Source organism: Muntiacus reevesi, chromosome 12 (assembly GCF_963930625.1).
Source record: "Muntiacus reevesi chromosome 12, mMunRee1.1, whole genome shotgun sequence".
NCBI classification, from domain to species: domain Eukaryota; kingdom Metazoa; phylum Chordata; class Mammalia; order Artiodactyla; family Cervidae; genus Muntiacus; species Muntiacus reevesi.
In genome coordinates, this window is record NC_089260.1 from 59,250,122 (window position 1) to 59,272,557 (window position 22,436).

The window sequence follows — 22,436 nt, forward strand, 5'->3', positions numbered from 1 at the left end:
ACCCTCATGCCAACCAGCTTCTCATAGCCCGGCCCTGCTGACCTCAGGGCTATTTCCAGTCAGATCCTTGTCCCCATTTCATCTGCTGCTGCTGCTGCTAAGTCGCTTCAGTCGTGTCCGACTCTGTGCGACCCCATAGATGGAAGCCCACCAGGCCCCTGTCCATGGGATTTTCCAGGCAAGAACACTGGAGTGGGGTGCCATTGCCTTCTCCGCCATTTGCATCTACTGAATCCTAATGGCAGAAGACTCTGATGTAGTTGTGTCCTAGCCACCTCCCGAAGGCCCTGTGTCCATGACCATCGAACTGGAGTGTAGGATTCACGATGTGCATCCGTGGGACCAGGGGTGTGAACGTTCCATTCATCACACTTCCTCATCCTTGGGACACTTACATCTCGCAGGAGAGAAGAGTGTGTACTTCGTGGAAGCCGGTGTGATGACTCACATCCTCACTGTGTGGACGTGGGATTGGGAGGAAGTGCGTGACTTCTTCCCCGTGGGTCAGAGGACAAGGAGAGAGGAGCCAGGGAGGGGCAGGCCTCCCCCCATCCGTGGAGCCCTTAGAACAGCGACAGGGCTGGAGCTCACGGGGCTTGGCCATGTCTGGGGTGCTGATGACCACGTATGCAAAGGCCATTGCATCTGTGGAAATACTTATTGAAATGATATCAGATATTAATGTTAATAATAATCATCTAAGATTATTGCCTTTAAAAATAACTTTGGATTTAAGAAGAGCTCACAGGTTAATAGCCTTGACCGTGACTTTGAATTTTAGGCAAACAGTTTGCCTCTGGAGCCAAGGGAGATGTGGCTCGTGGTGACCGACATTACTCTGCAGACGCTGGACAAGGACTCAGGCCTCCCCAGAACCGTTCCTGTGCGTGTGGCCGCCTCTTGCCTGCTGGACCAGGAGGTCCGGGATGCTCTCTGTGAGGCCACCTCCCAGAGCTTCCTCTTCCGGGACGCTCTCCAAGACCAAGGTATGCCTTCCTCTTACTGACAGCGCTGGTCTGTCCCCTGGCCCAGAGTCCCCTGCAGACCAGGCCCCTGTGACAGCTGCCCAGACAGAACAGAGCGCCAGCCTGTGGTGCTGGCATGCAGGGGTGATGCTGGGGTCACTCGGGAGGGTCTGTCGGGGTTGCGCTTTATGGGTACAGAAGTAACAAAACTGCTGCCTAGAGCACCACTTTGTAAAACAAACAGAGCTCAAGCATTTATGTCCATTCTTCAGTAGCCACCCCCTACAGCACCAAGTCCCTGTCTAGAGAACAGTAGTGTTCGAGTGGGACCCACATGCATGCTCTTACCCTGTAAACCCTGTAAAACTTGTACCTCGTGCCACGTCAGACTGTGTGATACTGGTTGATGTGCAGCAAATCCACATTTTGCTTTCTGGAACTTTCCCCAAGTATTTTTCATCCATGGTTGTCTGCATCCGAGCTGGCTGGAGTCTGCAGATGTGAAGCCTGCAGGTACGGAGACCTGACTATGTGCTTACACCCATCAGCGCTCTTTCCAGGAGCCACAGGAGGACCCTACCTGGACAGTGTATTTTCAGTGTTGAAGCTGCGTGACACGAAGTTGATCTTTCTGCATCGAATGTGAACCCATGTTTGTGTGTGTTTACAGCTCTGTCACCCTTTCTGCACAGGCTGTGTCCCTCGACATACGGGGGCCCCACGCCAGTGCCCCTGACCGCGCCCCCCCCCCCACCCCCCGCCCCCGCCCCCAACTGCCAGAAGGCTGGCGAAGGACGTGTCTCTCCTGGCAGGAGAACTTGCTTGTTTCAAACCTAGAGCTGGAGTAATCCAAAGCATCTCTGTTGGCAGGTCAGATTGTCTGTGTTAGCCGAACTGTCCTCCTGCCTCTGAAACCCTGTGGGGGTATGATGGTGGGTGCCTGGGAGCTAACGGGCCCTCTGCATCTGGATGAGCTGGGCCCTGGCACTCGGGTCAACTCCATTTGCAGCATGCAAGGTGTGTATCAATCTTGATGGAAGAGAGATTTGTATTTTCTTAAATATCGTACTTACTTTGTGTTCGTTATTTATTCACTGAGTGTTTGTTGAGTACCTGACATAGGGTACATGAGGAACAAAATGAAAAGATGCCGGCCTTTCAGACACAAGCAGAGCCAGGCTGGCAGCCTCCAGGGCTCCGAGTGCCTGTCCCAGGCCCTCCCTGTGGGGCACAGACAGGAGCCCTGAGCCGAGGGCGAGGGGAGGGTGAGCCCATCAGATGAGGTGGGGGGCGGGGGGCGAGCAGGACTTGCCCAGGCTGCTGACGGGGCAGGGCGGGTAAGCACCAGAGTGGGAGAAGGTGGCAGAGGTGTGTGTGTGGGGGGGGGGGTGGCAGTCGGGGTTGGGGAGATTCAGGGCGGAGGTGGATCTGAGGGAGGGTTCAGTCAGGAGAAGACCTGACACGCAGGGGAACAGTGATCTGTGACAGCAGCGTGCTCGTCCATTTCCAGAAAGTCCAGAGATCCCACACGTAACGTCGAGGGCCTGTGTCCTCCACCCCGGCCCCTCGACTCCCAAACCCCGTGTGCTGTTTACGAACAGCGAAGGCTGTGACCCCACTGTTGCTCGAGCCCAAGCGCCCTGTGTGCCTGTGAGGCTGAGCATGTGTCCCTTGTGCTTTCCTTCAGTGCGTTCCCTTTACCATTAGTGCTCCTGCCGAGACGTGGCTCTTCAAGCGCGTGGACTTGAAGAAGGCAGGCTCCAGCCGTCAGTCTGTTCTTGCCCCCACTCTCTCAGCTCTGCTCCAAGGATGGCAGGACTGACCTCAGAGACTGGCTGAGGAGTAGGTGGGCTGACGGGGAAGCCGACGTTCTGTGCTCCCACTGCCACCGGTGGGTGGCTGGCTGGGGGCTCGGGGGCTGGAGCCAGCGACAGCAGGGACGGGGCCCAGACTGTCATGCCTGCCCAGGCAGAGCTGGTACAGGCCTTTCAGGAAGGTAGGAGGGCACGTGGGAAACCCAGGACAGCTGCACAAGCTCCATGTGCTGGAGGAGAGGGGCCAAGGTGGCCAGCTGGCCTTGTCCTGCTGTCCCAGCTGTGCTAATGGAGTGGAACAGTCAGATTTTTGTCTAAGATGAAGCCCTGCTTTCAGCACCATGGGTCGACTCTGGAGTAAAATGGGGGCTGGTTGGGAGGAGCACAGGAGTGGTTGGCTGAGAGTCTGGAGGCTCAGCGGGATGGTGGACAGGTGTGAAGGCTGGACTCTGCAAAGCCGCACAGCCTGTCCGCGGCCTGTGCTCTCCAGGCTCCCATCCCCTCGCGTCTCCCAGGGAAGGTCATCCAGGCTCAGAGCCAGTGGAAGGAGGAGGAGGCGAACCCAGGTGATAGTTCCCACCCCCAAACCCCTCCCACATTTTATGAGAAAACGTACCTGAAGAGTTGGCTTCCTGAGAAGGGTTTGGAGCCAGACCACTCTTACCTGCAGCCAGGGAGTAAGAAGCATAGAGCTGCAGGCCAGGAGCATGCAGACAGTGGTGAGGACAGAGACTTGCCTTTCCTAAAGAACCTCATATTTTAAAGAAATAATAATTTACAGTGAGATTTACAAAACATAAAATTTAACCATTTTAAAGAGAAATTCAGTGACAGTCCATATACAATGTTGTACAACCACCTCCTAGTTTACGTTTTGGCTTTTGTCATCTCACTGGCTTTGAAAACAGAGTGGCAGTCTTGTTATCAATCACAGTGTCATTGAGCAGAAATTCACCCTTTTAAAGTGTGCAACTCATTGTTTGTAGTGTATTCATACAGTTGTGCAACCATCCCCACTAACTAGCTCCAGAGAGAAACCCCGTATCTGTCAGCACTCACATCCCATCCCCTCCCAACCCCTGGCTCCTGCTCCTCTGCCTTCTGTCTCATGGACGCTCATGTGAATGAATCATACACTGTGTGCTTCTTGGTTTCTGGCTGCTTGAACTCAGCAGGACATTTTCAAGGCATTTCTCAGGCTTTGTTCCTTTCTGGGGCTGAATAGTCTATCATATGGATAGACCCTGTTTTATTTATCCATTCATCAGTTGATGCACATTTTTTTGATACTATAATTCATGCTGCTGTGAATTTTCATGTAAGGTCCTTGGGTGGACATCTACTTCCTGTTCTTTGGGTGTATTCCTGATGTCTGACATAGTTTTCATGTGGGCCACAATCACAAATAGACAGCGGCAGCAGAACTGAGAGGAAGCTGTGTTCCCTTCACACATGGTGGGGAGGCATCTGTAGGAAGTGACCCTTCAGAGGGCAGAACGTGAGGCTGAGACTGAACACCCCATGTCCAGACATGGTGACCAATGGGAGTGTCGGGAGGTACAGCCCAAGATGAGGGAGATCAGGTAGCCCCTGTGACCTGTCTGGAGAGGGGCAGTGCTGGTGGAGAGTCTCTGACCAGCGGTGCCCGTGGAGTGACCCTGGGCTGACACAGGCTGCCCGGAGCAGAGCTGTGACGGGTGACATTCCCCTGCTCCGTCCTCCCAGCACTGGGTGTTCTCAGGTTGTAGATCGTCAGTCATTCTCGCCGGCGTGTGCTGGTGTCAGGTTGCTGACTGAGTTTGCGTTTCCCTGACAGCATGTGCTATGGAGCATCATTCCTGTGTTTATTTGACGTCTGTATATCTTCTGTGGTGAGGTGTCTGCCAAGGACTTTGGTCTGTTTTTATTCAGATTGTTCAGTTTCTTATTGAGTTTTTTGAGTTTTTCATGTATTTTGGATAGCAGTCCTGTCCTAGATAAGTATTTTGCAAATATCTTTTCCCATCTATAGCATCTCATCTCTTAGCAGTATCTTTTGTGGACCAGTTTTAATTTTAATGAAGCCCAACATAGACTTTTTTTCCCCCATGAATTGTGGTTTTGATGTTGTATTTAAAAACTCATTGCCAGACTAAAGTCACCCAGATTTTTTTCCTGTTTTCTTCTAGGAATTTTATAGTTTTGCATTTTACACTTAAGTATACAATCCATTTTGAGTTAAATTTTGTAAAAGAGGTAAGGTCTTTTTCTAGATTGATTTTTTCCCCCAGGTGTTTGTCAGTTGTTGTAACACTGTTGGAAACACTGTCTTTCCTCTACTGAAATGTCAGCTCAGTTGACTGTGTTCATGTGGGTGTGTTTCTGGGCTCTCTGGTCTGTTGCGTTGGTTTTTCCTTTTGAGGGTAGGATGCCGTCTTGATGACGGTGTCTCTGTTGCATGTCTGTCCTCCAGCTCCATTCTCCTCCAATATTGTCTTGCCTACTCTAGGCCTTTCTGCCTCCCACGTAAACTTGAAACTTGACTTGTGGTATCCGTGGAGTGACTTGCTGTGCTTTTGATTAGAATCGTGTTCAATCTGTAGTGCACCTTAGAAAATATGTACATCTTAACAGCATTCAGTCTTCCTGTACGTGAACATGGAATATCTCTCTCTTAATTTTGATCTTTGATGTGTTCAGCAGTGTTGTAGTTTTTCTCATATAGATCTGTACATATTTTGCTACACTTATACCTAAGTATTTCATTTATTTTAGCTAATGTAAATGGTGCTGTAAGTTTTTAATTTCAGATTTCACTTGTTCATTGTTATTGTATAGGAAAGCAATTGACTTTTGTATTTTAACCTTGTATCCTACAACCTAGCCACAGTCGTTTCGTAGTGCTAGATTTTTTTCTTGTTGATTCTTTGAGATAGTCTATACAGGAAACTGTCACTTGTGAACAAGGACAAGCTTTTCTTCATTCCCAGTCTCTATTCATTTTATCTCCTTTTCTGGCCTTCTCACCTTAGCTGGACTCCCAGCACCAGACTGGAGAGAAGTGATGAGAGAGACCACCTTGCCCTGTTCCTGATCTCAAGGAGAAAGCACCACCTCTCCCACCATTAGTCAGTGATGTCAGCTGTCAGGGTCTTGAGTGTTTGTTGTTTTTTCAGCTAAAGATAATCTCTCTTTACTCCACATATTGAAGGGAAAGAACGTACGGGTCTCTTAGTTCCCCTCCAGTCGGTTCTGATTATTAAGATCGATAATGTTCTGTTCTGTAGCTGTAAAGCTTTGCCCTCTGTCTGCAAGTTGACCCTCATAGATGAAAAACAGTAAATGGTATTTTTATTATAATGATTATATAAATATTTTTCACTGAACAGGAAACTAGTACATACTCTATTTCCTTGCTTGTATGAGTCTTTTCATGGAGTTTTGTGCTGAATTTTGTTTTACTTAATACTGCCTGCTCTACACTCTTAATTATTTTCCAAATTCTCAAAAATGATGACAGATCTTTGGAGCCATCCTTTTCCTATGGAACTTCTTTCCTGGAGCCTTCTGTCCCTCTGAACCTTCCTTGACTGGTTGCTCTGCTGTCAGCTGTCATCTAGGCCTCCTGTGTACTAATCCTTTAGGGTCAGCCTTTCCTAAATCACCCAACTTCTTTGTTGGTTTATTCCAACTGTAGGCTTTTAAAAAATACTCTTTATCAAGGTGAAGAAACTTTCTCTATTCCTAGATTAATGAGAGTTTTTATTATCAATGGGTATTGAATTTTGTCAGATGGCTTTTCTGCATCTATTGATATGATCATATGATTTTTCTTCCTTAGTCTGTTGATATGATAGATTGTTGTTGTTATTATTTAGTCGATAAGTCATGTCTGATTCTTTGTGACCTCATGGACTGTAGCCCACCAGGCTCTTCTGTCCATGGAATTTCTTGGTAAGAATACTGGAGTGGGTTTCCATGTCCTTCTCCAGGCGATCTTCCCGACCCAGGGATTGAACCTGTGTCTCTTGCACTGGTGTATATTCTCTAGTGCTGAGCCTCCAGGGAAGCCCTGTGATAAATTACAGTAGTTGATTTTTTTAAAATATTGAATCGGCTTATAAACCTGGAATAAATCCCATTTGGTCATGGTATAATCCTTTTTTTTTATATAGTTGGATTAGATTGCTAATATCTTGCTAAGGACTTTTGCAGCTCTGTTCATGAGAGATCCTGGTCTGTAGTTATCCTTTCAAGTAGTGTCTTTATCTGGGTTTGGAATTAGGTACATGCTGTCATTAGAGATGTGTACTCCCTCTGCTACTGTCTTCTGGAGGGAATTACACAGGATTGGTATAATTTCTTTCTTAAATGTTTGCTCGGATTGATCAGTGAACTCCGCTGGGCCTGGTGCTTTGTTTTGGAAAGTTATGAATTATTGATTCAATTTCTTTAATATAGGCTTACTTCATTTTATTGTGCTTGGTAGATGCTGTGATTTTTACAAATTGAAGGTTTGTGGCAGCCGTGTGTCAAGCAAGGCTATCCCTGCTGTTTTTTCAGTAGCTCACTTAGTGTTTTGGTGTCACATTTTGGTAATTCATGCAATATTTCAATTTTTTTCATCATGGTTATATTTGTCATGCTGACCTGTGATCAGTGATCTTTGATGCTACTATTACAAAAAGATTTCAACTTGCTGAAGGTTCAGATGATGGTTACCATAATTTAGCAATTAAGTATTCTTTAATTAAGGTGTTCTTTTTTTAGACATTATGCATTTGTTGCACATTAAATAAGCCATAGTATAGTGTGGACATAACTTTTATGCACACTGGGAGCCAGGGATCAAACCCAGACCCAGCTGTGGCCTGGCAAGGGAGTTGCCAGTGGTATGAAGACCCCAGACAAAATGTATTTCTTCAGCTAGAGTCTTGTTCCGTAATTGGAAGGAAATTGCTTAATTCCATGTAATTGTAAATGTTGTTAGCACTCACGGGTACCCTAGGATAAAAGGAAATGTGGATTGTAGCAGTCTTCTTTTTCTTAATTCATTTAGCAGACTCGCCATAACTGTGTGATTGAGTCTCTGTGCTGGGAGCCCTCCCCTCAGCCTGGACTCTGCCCTCTGTGAAGACGCGCCTTTAGGCAGTGCTTTGAGCTTTTACTGGCTTAACTTTCAGTCTTTTAAGCCTTTTACTGGCTTAACTTTGACTCAATCTTGATTAGATTTGTAAGAACAATGAAATTAGCTAGGCAGTCTTTTTAAAATCAGGATGTATTTTCATTTTCAAAAAGTCATTCAAGGATGCATTGCAGGAATGCATTTTAATAAACCAAGCCTACTTAGTTCTCATTATTTTATCCTCTACAGATAAATTTTTTCCTAATGTTTGTTCTAGTGGAAAATTAAATTCTTTGCTCCAAGAGTGGGAAGGATGACTCTCCTATTTTTCTGGAAACTTAGTTCACATCTTACTTTTTCTCAGATGTCTCATTTCACCACTCTTCAACAAGGATGGGCTGAGATTTGCAGTGTATCTTGATGATGTGTACCGTGCTTCACACTCCAAGAAAATTAGACCAACTCAATCCCCTGTTTAAAATTCCTTTCTGGCTTCTCATCCCTTCCAAGATCAAGTCTAGAATCCCAGGGAGACTTGGAAGGTGCTGGCAGGCACAGTTCACTGCTGTCTCACCTGCCTTTTCCTCTTCCTCTCTGGCCTCCAGCCCCACCTCAGGGTAAAGGGTAGACCCGAGTCCCTCGCTGCCAGCAGCCCCACCTCAGGTCCATTCTTTCAGGAAGCCTCCACTTAGGCCAGCCTTGAGGGCCTCTCTTAAGCCCCTCTCAGGGGTCTTTTCCATTTCTCAGTTTAGCATGTATTTTATGTTCTTCTTTTTTTTCAAGACACCATTTTTTAGAGCAGTTTTAGCAAAATTGAGCAGAAGGTTCAGAGATTTTGTGCATTCTCTCTACCCCCACACATGCACAACCTCCCCCACCGTCAGCATCCCCACCAGATGGTATGTTTGTTGTAACTGATGAACCTGCACTGACACGTTGTCATCACCCAGAATCAGAGCTACAGCCAGGGTCACTCTTAGTGACTATATTGTGTGGATTTAGACAAACTTATGACACGCAGCCATCATTACAGTGTTGTACTGAGTGGTTTTCCTGACCTAAAACCTCTGTGCTCCACCTCTTCAGCCCTCTCTCCCCCTTAATACCTGGCAACCACTGATCTTTTCACAATCTGTATAGTTTTGCTTTTGCCACAGTGTCCTATGGTTGGAACCATATAGTCTGTAGCTTTTTGAGATTGGCTTCTTTCAGTTAGTAATATGCATTTAAGGTTCCTTCATGTCTTTTCATGACCGGAGAGCTCATTTATTAAAAATTACTGAATGATGTTCCATTTTCTAGATAAGCCAGAGTTTATGTATCCATTCACCTACTGAAGGACATCTTGGTTGCTTCCATGTTTTGGTAATTAAAGAGTAAATAGCCACATGCTGGTGTTTATGTGGACCTATGTTTTCAACTCCTTTGTGAAAATATCAAGGAGTGTGATTGGTTCATTGTAACATAGGACAGTGTTTAATTTCATAAGAAATTGCCAAACTGTCCACAGTGGCTGTACCATTTTTTATTACCCCCAGCAGTGACTGCAAGCTCCTGTTGCTCCACATCCTCAGAACCATTTGGTGCCGTCAGTGCTCAGGACTTGGCCATCCCTGTAGGTGTGCAGGGGTGTCTCACTGCTGTGTGCATAGGTGTGTAGGGGTGTCTCATTGCTGTGTTCATTTGCATTTCCCTCATGACATGACACTGGACATCTTTTCATGTGCTTCTTTGCCATATGTGTATCTTCTCTGGAGAGGTGTGTGTTAAAGTTTTTGGCTCAGTTTTTAAATCCGGTTATTCTGATTCTTATTATTGAGTTTTAGCAGTTATTTGTATATTTTGGATAGATATTTGCAGATATTTTCCCCCATGTTTCATGATATTTTTACTCATGTGTTTATGTGCTTTCCCAGTCAGACTGTGGAGTCCATTAAAGTGTAGATTGTGGCTTTTATTCTTATGTTCATAGTGCTACATGTATATCCCACACTAAAAAATATTGTATACATATTTGTTTGTTGAATAAATAAATCACAAATGTTGGAGTAAAGAGAAACAGGGAAACCACATAAGAGGAGTTACTGACAAACCAGTAAGAATCTTTCCTTGTCAAGAAAATGGAAACCAAGCTGTGGGATTCCATTCCACTGTCCAGGAGGCAGATACTTCCTGTAAACGTCCAGGCCATGGGTGAGTGTGGACAGTGTGAGCCAGAGGTTCTGTGGGATGCACCTCTGAGGAGTTTTACCATCTCTGGGCTCACACTTTTGGACACAGTGACTCCACTCCGTGAGCCCATTCCGGAGGAAGGGCCCTTCACGGAAGGGGCCGCGTAGATGCCTGCTGCCTTGTCCTAGAGCAGTTTTAACGCCTAGTGTACAGTCTGGAGAGTGGTCAGGGGAACCCTGACGTAAATCTTCAGCCATGCAGAGCCTCAGGGCAGCACGTGACGGCGCAGGCATGGCGTGCTTGTCACGTACTCATAACACGCATGCTGGGAGAAGGCAAAAGTGAAAATACTCAGGGAGGTGGTAATAGGCCTAAGCTTTAAAACTTGTCCTTTGCTATAATTTAGTGCAATAAATGGGAATTATAATAAGTTTAAGAGCATTTATATAAAGTCACAAATTGAGGAAACAAACCTGGGCACCTCACGTCCCATCTGTGACCTGAGGGGCGCACTGAGGCTGGGGGCCAGAGCCGCCTCTGAGCCCAGCTCCGCTTCCCTGATCCCAGGCACCGTGGTCGCTGTGGACGAGAGCACCGCCTGCTCGTGGCCTGTGTGTGATCTTTGTGGCAGCGAGAGACTGGAACGGAGCCCGGCAGACAGGTAGGGGGCAGCTGCCAGGGATGCCGCGACCTGGGGCCAGGGGGCCCTTGGGGCAACTGAGCTGCCAGAGGAGGCCGGGCACGTTTTCTCCCCAAGTCACCCCTGGGCTCCTGCTGCTCCCTGAGGCACCTCCAGTCCTAGAAGAGAAAAAAGAGCGGGGCTTCCTCAGCTCCTCTGTTGTCCGGTGGGAGAGAAAGAACTCAGGGCAAACACAAACATGTGGCACGTGGTGACCGCACGGCTGACCCTTTGAAAGCTGACGTTCCTTCCTGCCCAGCGTTACTGCCCCCCGCCCCCCACGCACCCTGGGCCCATCCTCCGAGCCAGTCCTCTGGCCCCACTGGCTGTTAGAGGCACCCAGGGCGCCCTTACTTTCCTGCTGCTGGACACCTCCTGGGTGGTGGCCTCAGGCCCAGACCAGACAGTGCAGGGCAGGGCTTGGAGATGATGGGAGCGTGAATCTAGGTTCCTGGGAGGCAGGAGGGAGCAGGGACGCAGGTGACCAGAGCAGGTCTGCCCGGCCCCGCCTTTTGTTGGCCAGGTGCTCAGCCGGGTGAGCTCTCTGCCAGGTCTCTCCCTCCTCCGGCCACTCTGCAAGTGGCCTGATCTCTGCGCCCAGGCTGCTTCGGGCCTGTGTCAAGACCTGGGTTTCTGAATGTGACGCCCAGACACCGGGGTGCAGGGAATGTCTGTCCCCACCAGGCTCCCACACTCTGTCCTCTTGTCTCCAACAGCAGGGGCGCCTTCTACTGTGGGGACTGCTCCCGCGTGGTCACCTCGCCTGTCCTCAGGAGACACCTGCAGGTCTTCCTGGATGCCCCCTCGCAGCCCCAGTGCACAGTCAGGGTCAAGGTAGGAGCCGGCAGGGGCTGGTGTATCTGTGTCCACCGCCGGGGCCCCTTCACCTGTAGCCAGGTGGGGGCTGCCTCTCCTGGTCTCTTCCCCGGGAGGGAAGGCTCAAGTCTGCAGTGGAGCTGGTGGCCTTGAGCCACATGTCAGTCCCTGGGAGGGGTGTTTCCGGCGAGTGGGGTGGGGTGCTGACCTGGACCGCTTGGTGGTTCTTGCAGCTTCTCCAAGACAGCATCTCCTCACTCCTGAGGTTCGCTGCCTGTGAGGATGGGGTAAGTGGGGGCCCAGCTCCTGGGCGCGCTCCTCTCCTCTCCCTGCCCCTCGTGTGCCGGGCACCACCAGAGGTCAAACTCTGGAGGCTCAGCTCGGTCCCTGCTTCCTCCTCTGACTTACGCCTTTCCCTTTCGGAGCCAAGGTTAGTGCTCATCAGTCCTGCAGGAGATATGGGGCTCTGTCCCCTGGCTTCCATTGTGGTAGGACCATCTCAGGGTTTCAAATTAGACCTAACAGCACAGCTGTCTGAGACACAGTTTTTAAATTGCTGGGTATTCTAGAGTCTGAGTGCATGGAAACTTCTCAGAGTTGCCCTGACTTAACGGTGGTAGCTTTGTGAAGAGGTCTGAGGCATGCTCCTGAAAGAGACTGCCACCTGAGCATACACACCTCACCTTACACACTGGCATTATCTTACACATCCATGTCACCTTACACACCCAGCTTACCTCACACACCTGTTACCTTACACACCCACCTTACCTTACACACCCACCTTACCTTGGATACCTATGTTCCCTTACACATCCACCTTACCTCACACACCTACCTCACCTTACACACCCACCTCACCTACATGCCTACCTTATCTTGCACACTCATCTCACCTTACACATCCATCTGACCTTATACACCCACCTTACCATACACACCCACCTCAACTTACACACTGGCATTCCCTTACACATCCACCTCACCTTACACACCCACCTTACCTTGCACACCTGTTAACCTTACACACCCACCTCAACTTACACACCTGCATTCCCTTATACATCCACCTCACCTTACATACCTGCATTCCCTTACACATCCACCTCACCTTACATATCCACTTTACCTTGCACACCTGTGTTCCCTTACACACCCACCTTACCTCACACACCTATCTCATGGTTACACACCCACCTCACCTACATGCCTACCTTACCTTGCACACCTATCTAACCTTACACATCCACCTCACCTTACACATTTGCATTCCCTTACCCACCTAACTTCACACACCTGCCTTGCCTCACACCCTTATGGAGCAGAGAGCTCTGTCCATGTCAGAGCCACGTGGAAACCTGCGAGGGGCCTGTGTGTCTGCCCTCAGGGTTCAAAACCCAGGTGGCAGACGTGCACAGCTCTTGGGGTTGCTGGCAAAGAGGATGCTCACATCGGCAGAGCTAAGGGTTCCCACAGCCACAGGCCCACTCTGCATCCAGCCTGAATTCGGAGGCTCCATGCTGCCCTCCTGGCTGCTTGCCAGCCCCTCCTGGGCTTCGGGGTAGGGGGAGAAGTGGCCCTTACACTCTTCAATTTACACGGGATGTCAGAGTTTTGAGTAAATCGGAATGTCTGTGCACAGAATCTGTAAGGAGCACTGGTCTGGCTGCAGTTCCAGCTCGAATCCCTGGCCTCATGCACCTCTTTAGAGCAACTTGGTGACCCTCCCCCCCCCCACACACACAGACCTTCATCCAAGGGGCTGCTGTGCGATGGGGACCAGTGTCTAGAGGAGGGCTTGTGGACAAGTGTCCCTGATCGTGCGCAAGTGCGATGGAAGTCAGCAGCAGTTAGAGCAGCCAGGCCCCATGCTCCCTGCTGTCCTCAAGATGGGCAGAGGCCACGCTGACTGGAGAGGCCAGAGGGACAGGGCTCCTGTCCCTGCAGAGAGACCCGCAGGGGGAAGGCCATCACAGTCTTCACAAGCGACACCGAGAGGGTAGCCAGCCCGGGTGGGGACAAGAGGAACTCTGCGTGTGTTCTCTTCTGATGGAAGTCCTGTTTCACGGGTGGTGAGCCCGTGGTTCTGTGACTGTTGGTCCTTGGGTAAGGCTTCTGGATTGGAGAGTTCCAAGGTAGGGGGCTTTAAACAGACACTAATGTGGCAGGCCCACCTCATCTCACGCCCTCAGGGAGGAGAGAGCTCTGTCTATGTCAGAGCCATCTGGAACTTGTTACTGTGGAGGATGCTGGGGGAGTCCTGCTCACGGAGAACACAACAGAACGAAGCCCAGGGCCAAGTGCTTGGAGATGGTACCCACAGGCCCTGAAGTAACCTGGGTGCCTTTCCTGGGCCCCAGGCTCCCTGGACAGTGGCCCTCAGCCCCCTGCTCTCTTCAGGGGCCTGGCAGGAACCCCCTCATTCACTTACTCCCTTTTAATGGAGGCAGGGTGTACCTCCCACACATTGGACTTCTCGACTGCTTGCATCCTAGAGAGCTCAGGAGGCTCGTGTATGCTTGTGTGTATGTGATCTGTGTGTGGGGCATGTGTAGCGGTGCGCTGAGTGAGAGGCCTAGTGGTGAGCACCTCAGTGTCCCCTTTGTACTGCTCTGCTGGCAGAGGTGAGGCCAGTAGGACTGGGGAGGTGCCAAGCTTGTCACCCCCAACCCCACCTCTGCGCTCAGTGGATTCCCAGGCTTTATGTCAACCTGGAAGGAAGTGGACACGGGTGTGGGTGAGACCTGGTTGGGGACATCGGCCACGAGGATCACCTGAACTCCATCAGTTTTTAGGGTGCAGATGTACATTCACAAATTGCAAAGAATCAGATGACTCTCCCTGAGAACCACAACTCCATTCCCAGAACAGACTGTGCCACTTCTGGTCAGGACCCAGGAGTGTAGGGTCTCAGGCCTCCACTTAACAAGGTCCAGCTTCAGATGTGAAGGCAGTGGTCACACCCACCACTCCGCCTGAGTGACATCACAGAAGCAAGAGTCAAAGAAAATACACTGTACCTTTTAAAAACAGAGGCACATTTTATAGTCACATGCACAAATACATGCATTCATATGACCAGCACGTGTGAGTTTGCTAGTGTGATTGTTTTTAACTTCATGTTAATTTCCCCCAAATATAGGTATAATTTAATGTCCATTTATAAATGATAGTTATTATTGAAAACTTAGTTGCCAAACCTGGCGTTTTAAAAAGAGGGTATTTTTCAGACTTTTTTTTTTCAAGTCAGAGTTTGGAGCTTGTATCCAGGTGACCTGGGCCCCCCGTGGACACACACAGGGGCAGCCCTCGTAGACAACACAGCGGCATACAGCATCACCATGGCCCTCCCAGCCCTGAATGGGAACCGCCCACCCCCCTCCCCAGCATCTCTGCTGCCTTCCTGCCAGTGTGCCTGTGCAAGGCCCCTGAGCACAGAAGCCTTGGGAGTGACCAAGGGTCTGGGACCTTGATGTCTTGGCCACAGGAGCCCAGCGGGAGGCCTCCACACTGTCCAGTCTCATCTTCTCATTTCCTCCCTTCACCTGCTTAGACCTCAGCTCTCTCCCCTGCTTTACCTGAACATGCTACCAGGGAGGTCAGAGCTCCCTGTGAACCACGATGGGGAAACAGGGCATTTGGCGCTATGCCTGTCTTGTAGGTGCGAGACAGGGACTGCAGTGAGCTGGCTTCACAGCGTCCACATCCCAGACCGATCTGGACGTTTACTGCTGCGGAAGGAGCGGTCTCAGGGCTCGTGTGTCCACACTGTGCACAGACCCACTGTCTGGACATGGCTCTGCTGGGCAGCAGTCACAAGGCTAGACTGGGGTCACAGATGTCCCCCAGTCCCTGGCCGGCCCTCATGCTCCTATCGGCTGGGGCCTCTCTGGGCCCCGAGCCAGACACCCACACAGTCTGGACCCCCTCACGGCATGCATCTGGTCCTGAGCAGGGCAGAAGATGGGCCCCTGTCCTGACCAGGGATGGGGCACACTCCATACCCCTCCCACACCATGCTCACAAGGAGCCAGACCCCAGGTGAGGGCAGTGAGGTGCCCATCAGGTACACAGACGTGCCAACCCTGGCCATGCTGTCTGACCGCCCAGCCTGGGTCTCCATGCCAGGACACGTTAATGATGGAAGGGGCAAGTTAGCACTGAACTCAGTTATCACAGACATCCATCAAGTGTCTGGCACAGAGGAGGGCTGGGAGGAGCCCCAGCACTGCTCCTCAGGTCCTGCAGAGGAACTTCCCAAAGAACACGTGACCTTCTGGGGCTTGTCTTCCTTAAGACCAGTAAGCCTCTCTTTATGTTCAGCCCTGTTCCCCCAAAGAAAGTGTCCCGAGGTCTGATATCTGGAGACCAGGAGGGCACAACATACTGCCCCACCTGGTCACTGGGCCCCACCGCCTGGAGCTCTGCATTCCCACGTGGAGATGATGCTTGCCCGAGGCTAACCTGTTCCCTGAGACTGTCATTAAACAGTGAGAAGGAAGGCCTTTCTACAGTATGGGGAGAGGCGCTCAGCTCTGGGCAGCTCTGGGAGAGATGAGACCTTGTTCAGGCAGGCAGAGCTAGTTCTTAACCAGAAGTGCTGGTCGGCTGCGGAAGTGGGAGTCAGCGGTAGCATGATGGAGCTCCCGCTGGGGCCCAGGACGCGGCTTCCCCCCCAGAACGGCCAGCTGAGAGGTGTGCACCTTGTATCCACTGACAGACATCGATAAGAGACATTCTTGATGTTCTTGTGTAAAAACAAACTCAGCTACCAGAAAAAAGCAGTTCCTTCCTTGGCTTGTATTGCAGCCTATTCTCATCTCCGGAGAAGGTCACGGGCCAGGGAAGGGCCTCCTGCTCTGGCTGTGGTGTGCTGAGTCGCTGGGGAACAGGGTGTCCAGGGCTGTTTGCTCTAACCAGCCTGCCTCTCCTCCCTGCAGAGTTACGAAGTGAGGAGTGTCCTCGGAAAGGAGGTGGGGCCGTTAACCTGCTTTGTCCGGTGCATCACCACCCACCCGACCAGCAGCGTGGGATTGGAGGAGGTTGAGCTCCTGAGCCAGGGGAGAGCCTCTTGAGAACTCTGGCAACGGCCACAGGATCTGTGAACTTTACCAAGTGGCTGAGATGTGGTGGTGGTTTGGCTCATTTCTTAACCCTGGGCAGAGTGAATGTACTTTATGATCTTGAAATGGAACTTCACGTTAGTAAAATGGTTTTGTAAACTATAAATCAAAATACTTTTTTCTATGATTATATATTTTTTATTACCTTTCTGCATGTTAAAGCTTAAATAAGCTTCAGGCGTTCGTATTGTATTTATTTTAGATAATACAGTAGAAAAAACTATTTTGTCCTACTGTAATTTTAAAGTGTCCTGTTCAAATTTTACCATGATTCAACAGGTTTTTTTTTTCCCCCCATTTCTTTTAACATTTCCCCAAAGAATACCCGGCAAACGGCAAACCTTTGTCCTCTCTTGTCTATTACTGCTCTGCACAGTCGGTGTCCAACCTAAGTGCTTTGCAGTTGGTTATTTTTTGGAAAATGTTTTGGGGGCACTGTGTCAGAGGTCAAACTGTTATGGGTAAAGTATAGATAAAGTGAGAGAACAACAGGTCTGGTTAGCACTGGGTGCACAGACAAGGCCACCCCGCCACAGAAGAGCTGGATCATCGTTCACCTTGTTGGCAGAGTATCTGAGTTAAAAGTAAAACCCCGGATTAATTATCTCTGGACACTAAAGACTTTGTTTCCTCCCTTATGACAATATAATCGTGACAGGCCACGGTTAATAAATTACGTAATATAGACGTAGCAGCCAAGACAAAGAAAAGCTGCCCAGTATCCACTCTCATGGGGGAAAGGCAACGACTTTATTTATTCGTCCAGGTTAATCTTTCAAACATTACAAGTACTGGCAAGGTAGCCGGTTTTAAGTAGCTTTGTGACTGTCCTTTCCATCTCCTACATGACTTGTACTTTACGCACTTGGAAAATCTACTTGAAGCTGACTAAAGAAGTGAGGAAAGTGAAAGCAAATCCCATGAAAGCCAATATGAGTCGGGCTGGTTTTGGGGTAACCGAGCCCTCTTCTCCTTGCCCCTTGACCCCCACTCGAGGTGGGACGCACTCCAGTGGGTTTCCAACACGTTCCCGGGGCGCGGGCACCTTCCACCCGAGCGGGTCTCAGCAAGTTAACCAGCACGTCCGCAGGTGGAGTTCGGCCTGTTTGAGAAGCAAAGCAACCCGGGATGACCGGCCCCGGGGTGCAAGTCAGCCAGACGCGCCCTCCCCTGCGGGTTCGGAGGCCGCGAGCGCAGGAATCAAAGTGGGTCTAACGCGTCTTTATTCTTAGAAATACTGTAAAAATCAGTATAAAAAAGTGAGCATGCTCAGTCTTTCCCTCGTATCTACAGTACAAAGGCTTGTCGGAAAAGTCTCTTTTACGAATGTACCTTAGCTGCATCCTAGGCGTAGGATGTAGAGAAGCTGCCGTCACAGTAACTTAGGGTCCACGCGGCAGCTGTCCGAGTCCCGGCCAAGCGCGGGAGTCCGGCCCGGCGGCTCCAAGCAGTGCGGCCGCAGCCCGCGCGCCCCCCGCGTCACCGCGCGTCCGCCGCCCCCGCGCCGGGCAGGAAGGGTGCGCCGGGCAGCTGCTTGAAGAAGCGCCGCAGTCCGGCCAGGTCCCGCGTGAGCTGCTCCACGCGCTGCTGCAGCTTCTCGTTCTCGGCCGAAAGCTCCACCAGCTTCTGCTGCATCTCCTGGTTGCGCCGCTTGGCCTTGTCGCGGCTCTTGCGCACAGCGATGTTGTTGCGCTCGCGTCGCTGCCGGTACTCGGGGCTTCCGCGGTCCGGACCCCGCTTGCCCGCCGTCTTGTCGCGCGCGGGCCCGGGCGCTGGGGGCGCGGGGCTCCGGCGCGGCGGCTCTGGCGACGCGGGCGGTGTGGGTTGCGCAGCGGCCGCGAGGCTCACCACCGTCTGCGCGCACGCGGCCACCTGCGCGGGCAGCAGGGAGCCGGGCGTGTCGCCGTCGCCCCAGTCGGGCTCGCGCTTGAGGGGTCGCGGCGCCGGGCCGGGGCCCCCGAGGCGCGCGGGGCCACCGGGCAGTAGCTCCAGGGCGCCCGCTTTGTGGTTGCTGTTGAAGAGGTCGGCGAAGAGCTCGTCGTGGCACAGCTCCAGGGTGGGCACGGCGGCCATGGAATCGATGTAGGCGCTGAAGTCGATGGCGCTCTCGTCGTCGTACATGGCGGGTGCGGTCGGCTCGGCTCCGCGACCCGGCTTCCCCACTCGGCCGGGCTCGTAGAAGGCAGCGGGTTCCGCCGTCCAGGGCGCGCCGCGCGCCGGGCCGTCCAGGCTAAAGAGCGCGGCGCTCATGGCGGCGTCGGGCCGGCGGCGAGCGCGGTCCCCGGGCGGGTCGGGCGCTGCCTTTTCTAGCCCGGCTGACGCGCACGCCCCGCCCCGGCCGCGAACCGCGGGACCCCCGCCCGCGCGCCTCCCCCGCGCTTCCTGCCCGCCGGCCCGGCCCGCGCGGCGCTGCCGGGAACGACCCTCCCTTGGCCGCGCCTCCTTCTTCCTGCTGGTGGGTCGGCGCCTCCGCGCCCGCGGAGCCGGGGCGGAACCAGGACGGGGCACTGGCCCGGCTCGCGAACTAGGGCACCGTGGCGCTGCCCCGCATCTTCAGGGAGTTCGGGTCGCGGTGCTTCTCGATCGCGGGGATGCCCTCTCGAGGCTCGGCCAGGTCTGGGGAGCTCGCCTGGGGCCGAGGAGAGCCTCGAACCCCGCGCGCCCACGAACCCCAAGAGCGCCCGAGAACTCCGAGCTCAGCTCCCGTGAGCCCCGCGCGCCGGACCCTGCCTCCAGGGCCACAGAGCAGTGCCGTTTTGTCGTGGTGTCTTACTTCAGTCCTGTCTTTACTTCCAGACTTTTTTTTTTTCTTTCGTCTGTTCAGTGTTCCAAAAAGAAGTGCCTTTGGATCCAAAGCAGTGGGGTAATTCCCCTTTAGGAGAAATATAATATTTAGACTAGTAGCTCTGACAAGGTATTAATTTGCTAGCTCTTCACCTTATAACACTCAGGAGAAGACTGTCACTTGGCTTTGCTGGTAAACATTTGCTACAATTCGGGTCAGGCATTTCGAGTTAATTCTATTTTTCACATCACAGTCCGTTTTCAGACCGGGCCTCCGTCCACATCCTTTTTCATTTTGCCGCTTCCCAACACCAGGCAGTCCACAAGCCCCACAACCCTCCACAGTATGCCAAAAGTAACTTCTAATGTGTGGTTCATGCACACCCTCAGAAAAGACATTTATTTTGGAAGTCAGAAAAACGCTACTAAAGCCCTCTCTAGTCAGGGAATACAAAATAAATACTTGCACGGAAAACCGTATTCTCCTGAAAATAATTTGGTGACATGATTAGTAGATTCAGATGTCAAATTGGGATTGAGTTTGAGATGCTACACCCATATTTTTTAGATGAAGTAACTAGTAGTTGATAACTTTTCGATAAGAATTTTCTTCCCTTTCCCAAAAACGAGAAAGGAAAGATCATAGACCAACAAAGTAGGAATTTGTTATGACATTTAAAGGCAATCAAAATACAATAAAATGATTTAAAGTTTAGCTTTTGTGTCTGTAGTTTACACTCATTTCTTAAATGTCTCCACCTACTGTCTTTTCCTAACTATTAATTTATCCAAAGTAAATACAAAGTTGTTCATAATTTCTCGTTGTCAGGAATCTTGAGTTTTCTGATTCTGAGTGATTTTGTGTGGTTTTCGGAGTAGGACTGTGCAAAGGAAGCAGTCACATAAAAAAGCGTTTTCTTGAAAATGTTGGAGCCTTGGATTTCCCCAGTGTTTACTTCCCCCGTTTTTTAACCGGAGTAAAGTTATCTCCCCTCCCCTCTCCGCCCACCCCCCCACCCCCAGTCCCATAGAACGTTGCGATGGCGTTCTTCAGAGGCTGTGCTTCAGGTGGACTTTCCAGATATGTCTGTTCTCTAGAAATTCCGGGGACTGGGAGTGTCTGAACTCACTGCAACTAAGGGGCATTGTCAGGATTAGGAAGTGGGACTGGCTTGTTCCTAACACGGAGGGGTCACGTGTCAGTCCTTAAGAGGGATCATTTTTCAGTACTTCATAAGGTGTAAGATACAGGCAAGAAGAGTTCTCCAAATTAGAGTCTGAAAGTTTCTGAGAAGTGCCAGTGTCGAAAGCACAGACAGTGTGACTTTAGTGCCCTCTTCAGGTGATGATTCTCCTGTTCTGTGTCAGACAGTAGTGAAGCTACACGGACAGACTCTTTGGATAAACCTCTTTCTCATATTTTTTTGTGTGAGGACTAGAAGAATAATAGCCACTGGGTATTGGGGTCACACATCCATGGCACGGCTAAAGCCTGTGTGTTTTATTAAAAACCTACTGTGATGAGTCAAAAATTTTGCATTCACTTCAGCCTCTGAAATTTAGGAGACAGAGCCCCCAGATGACAAAGCATCCAGAGCGGAGAACAGATTTATTCTGTGAGTCAGGTGTCCGCCTGCCACAGACTGGCTCATGTTCCCAGTAGTACAGAAGAAGAAGCACTTTACCTTCCCAGCCCAGCCTGTCAACACGGCCACAGCTCATCAATGTGCACTGAATTGGAGTACATTGAATTGGCAGATGGTCTTGGGTAGTATGGTCCTTTTAACAGTATTGATTCTTCCTGTCTGAGAACAAGGCATATCTTTCCATCTATTTACATCATCTTCAGTTTCTTTCATCAGTGTCTTTTGGTTTTCAGATTACAGACTTTTTGCCTCCTTTTTAAAGTCGCTCAGTCGTGTCCGACTCTTTGTGACCCCATTGACTATACAGTCCATGGAATTCACCAGGCCAGATTACTGGAGTGGGTAGCTGGTCCCTTCTCCAGGGGATTTCCCAAGCCAAGGATCGAACACAGGTGTCCCACATTACAGGCAGATTCTTTCCTAGCTGAGCCACTAGGGAAGCCCAAGAATACTGGAGCGTGTAGCCTATCCCTTCTCCAGTGGGTCTTCCTGACTCAGGAATAGAACCAGGATCTCCTGCATTGCAGGTGAATTCTTTACCAGCTGAGACACCAAGGAAGCCCTTTACCTTCTTGGGTAAGTTTATTTCTGTGTGTTTTATTCTGTCTATTCAGTTCAGTTCACTCACTTACTCACTTGTGTCCGACTCTTCGTGACCCCATGGACTGCAGCATGCCAGGCCTCCTTGTCCTTCACCAACTCCCAGAGCTTACTCAAACTCCGGTCCATTGAGTCGGTGATGCCATCCAACCATCTCATCCTCTGTTGGACCCTTCTCCTCCTGCCTTCAGTCTTTCCCAACATCAGGATCTTTTCCAGTGAGTCAGTTCTTTGCATCATGTAGTGAAAGTATTGGAACTTCAGCTTCAACATCAGTCCTTCCAATGAATATTCAAGACTGATTTTCTTTAGGATTGACTGGTATGATCTCCTTGCAGTCCAAGGGACTCTCAAGAGTCTTCTCAAACACCACAATTCAAAAGCATCAGTTCTTCGGTGCTCAGCTTTCTTTATGGTCCAACTCTCACATCCATACATGACTACTGGAGAAACCATAACTTTGACTAGATGGACTTTTGTAGGCAGAGTAATGTCTCTGCTTTTTAATATTCTGCCAAGGTTGGTCATAGCTTTTCTTCCAAGGGGCAAGCGTCTTTTAATTTCATGGCTGCAGTCACCATCTGCAGTGATTTTGGAGCCCAAGAAGATAAAGTCTGTCACTGTTTCCATTGTTGCCCCATCTACTTGCCATGAAGAGATGGGACCGGATGCTTAGTTTTTTGAATGTTGAGTTTTAAGTCAGCTTTTTCATTCTCCTCTTTCACTTTCATCA

At 50.5% G+C, this 22,436-nt stretch overlaps 2 protein-coding genes across 9 annotated transcripts in view; one reads left to right on the forward strand and one right to left on the reverse strand.

Annotated features, from left to right (window-relative positions):
* Nucleotides 1-16,863, forward strand: part of SPIDR (scaffold protein involved in DNA repair) — a 263,884-nt gene extending 247,021 nt beyond the window's left edge. For 5 of the 8 annotated variants that reach the window (XM_065903392.1, XM_065903391.1, XM_065903388.1 and 2 more), the window contains 6 exons: nt 782-986; nt 1,836-1,982; nt 10,623-10,716; nt 11,451-11,568; nt 11,784-11,837; nt 16,491-16,863. In XM_065903392.1, the coding sequence (XP_065759464.1) occupies nt 782-986; nt 1,836-1,982; nt 10,623-10,716; nt 11,451-11,568; nt 11,784-11,837; nt 16,491-16,625 (753 nt within the window). In that variant the 3' untranslated portion in view covers nt 16,626-16,863. The remainder of the gene's footprint in view (nt 1-781; nt 987-1,835; nt 1,983-10,622; nt 10,717-11,450; nt 11,569-11,783; nt 11,838-16,490) is intronic. The other 3 variants (XM_065903396.1, XM_065903395.1, XM_065903390.1) reach the window with 2 other exon arrangements.
* Nucleotides 16,864-17,362: 499 nt separating this feature from the next.
* Nucleotides 17,363-18,973, reverse strand: CEBPD (CCAAT enhancer binding protein delta). Its single transcript, XM_065903397.1, has one exon. The coding sequence runs from the start codon at nt 18,921-18,923 to the stop codon at nt 18,153-18,155; it is 771 nt and encodes a 256-aa protein (XP_065759469.1). The 5' UTR covers nt 18,924-18,973; the 3' UTR covers nt 17,363-18,152.
* Nucleotides 18,974-22,436: the final 3,463 nt, after the last annotated feature.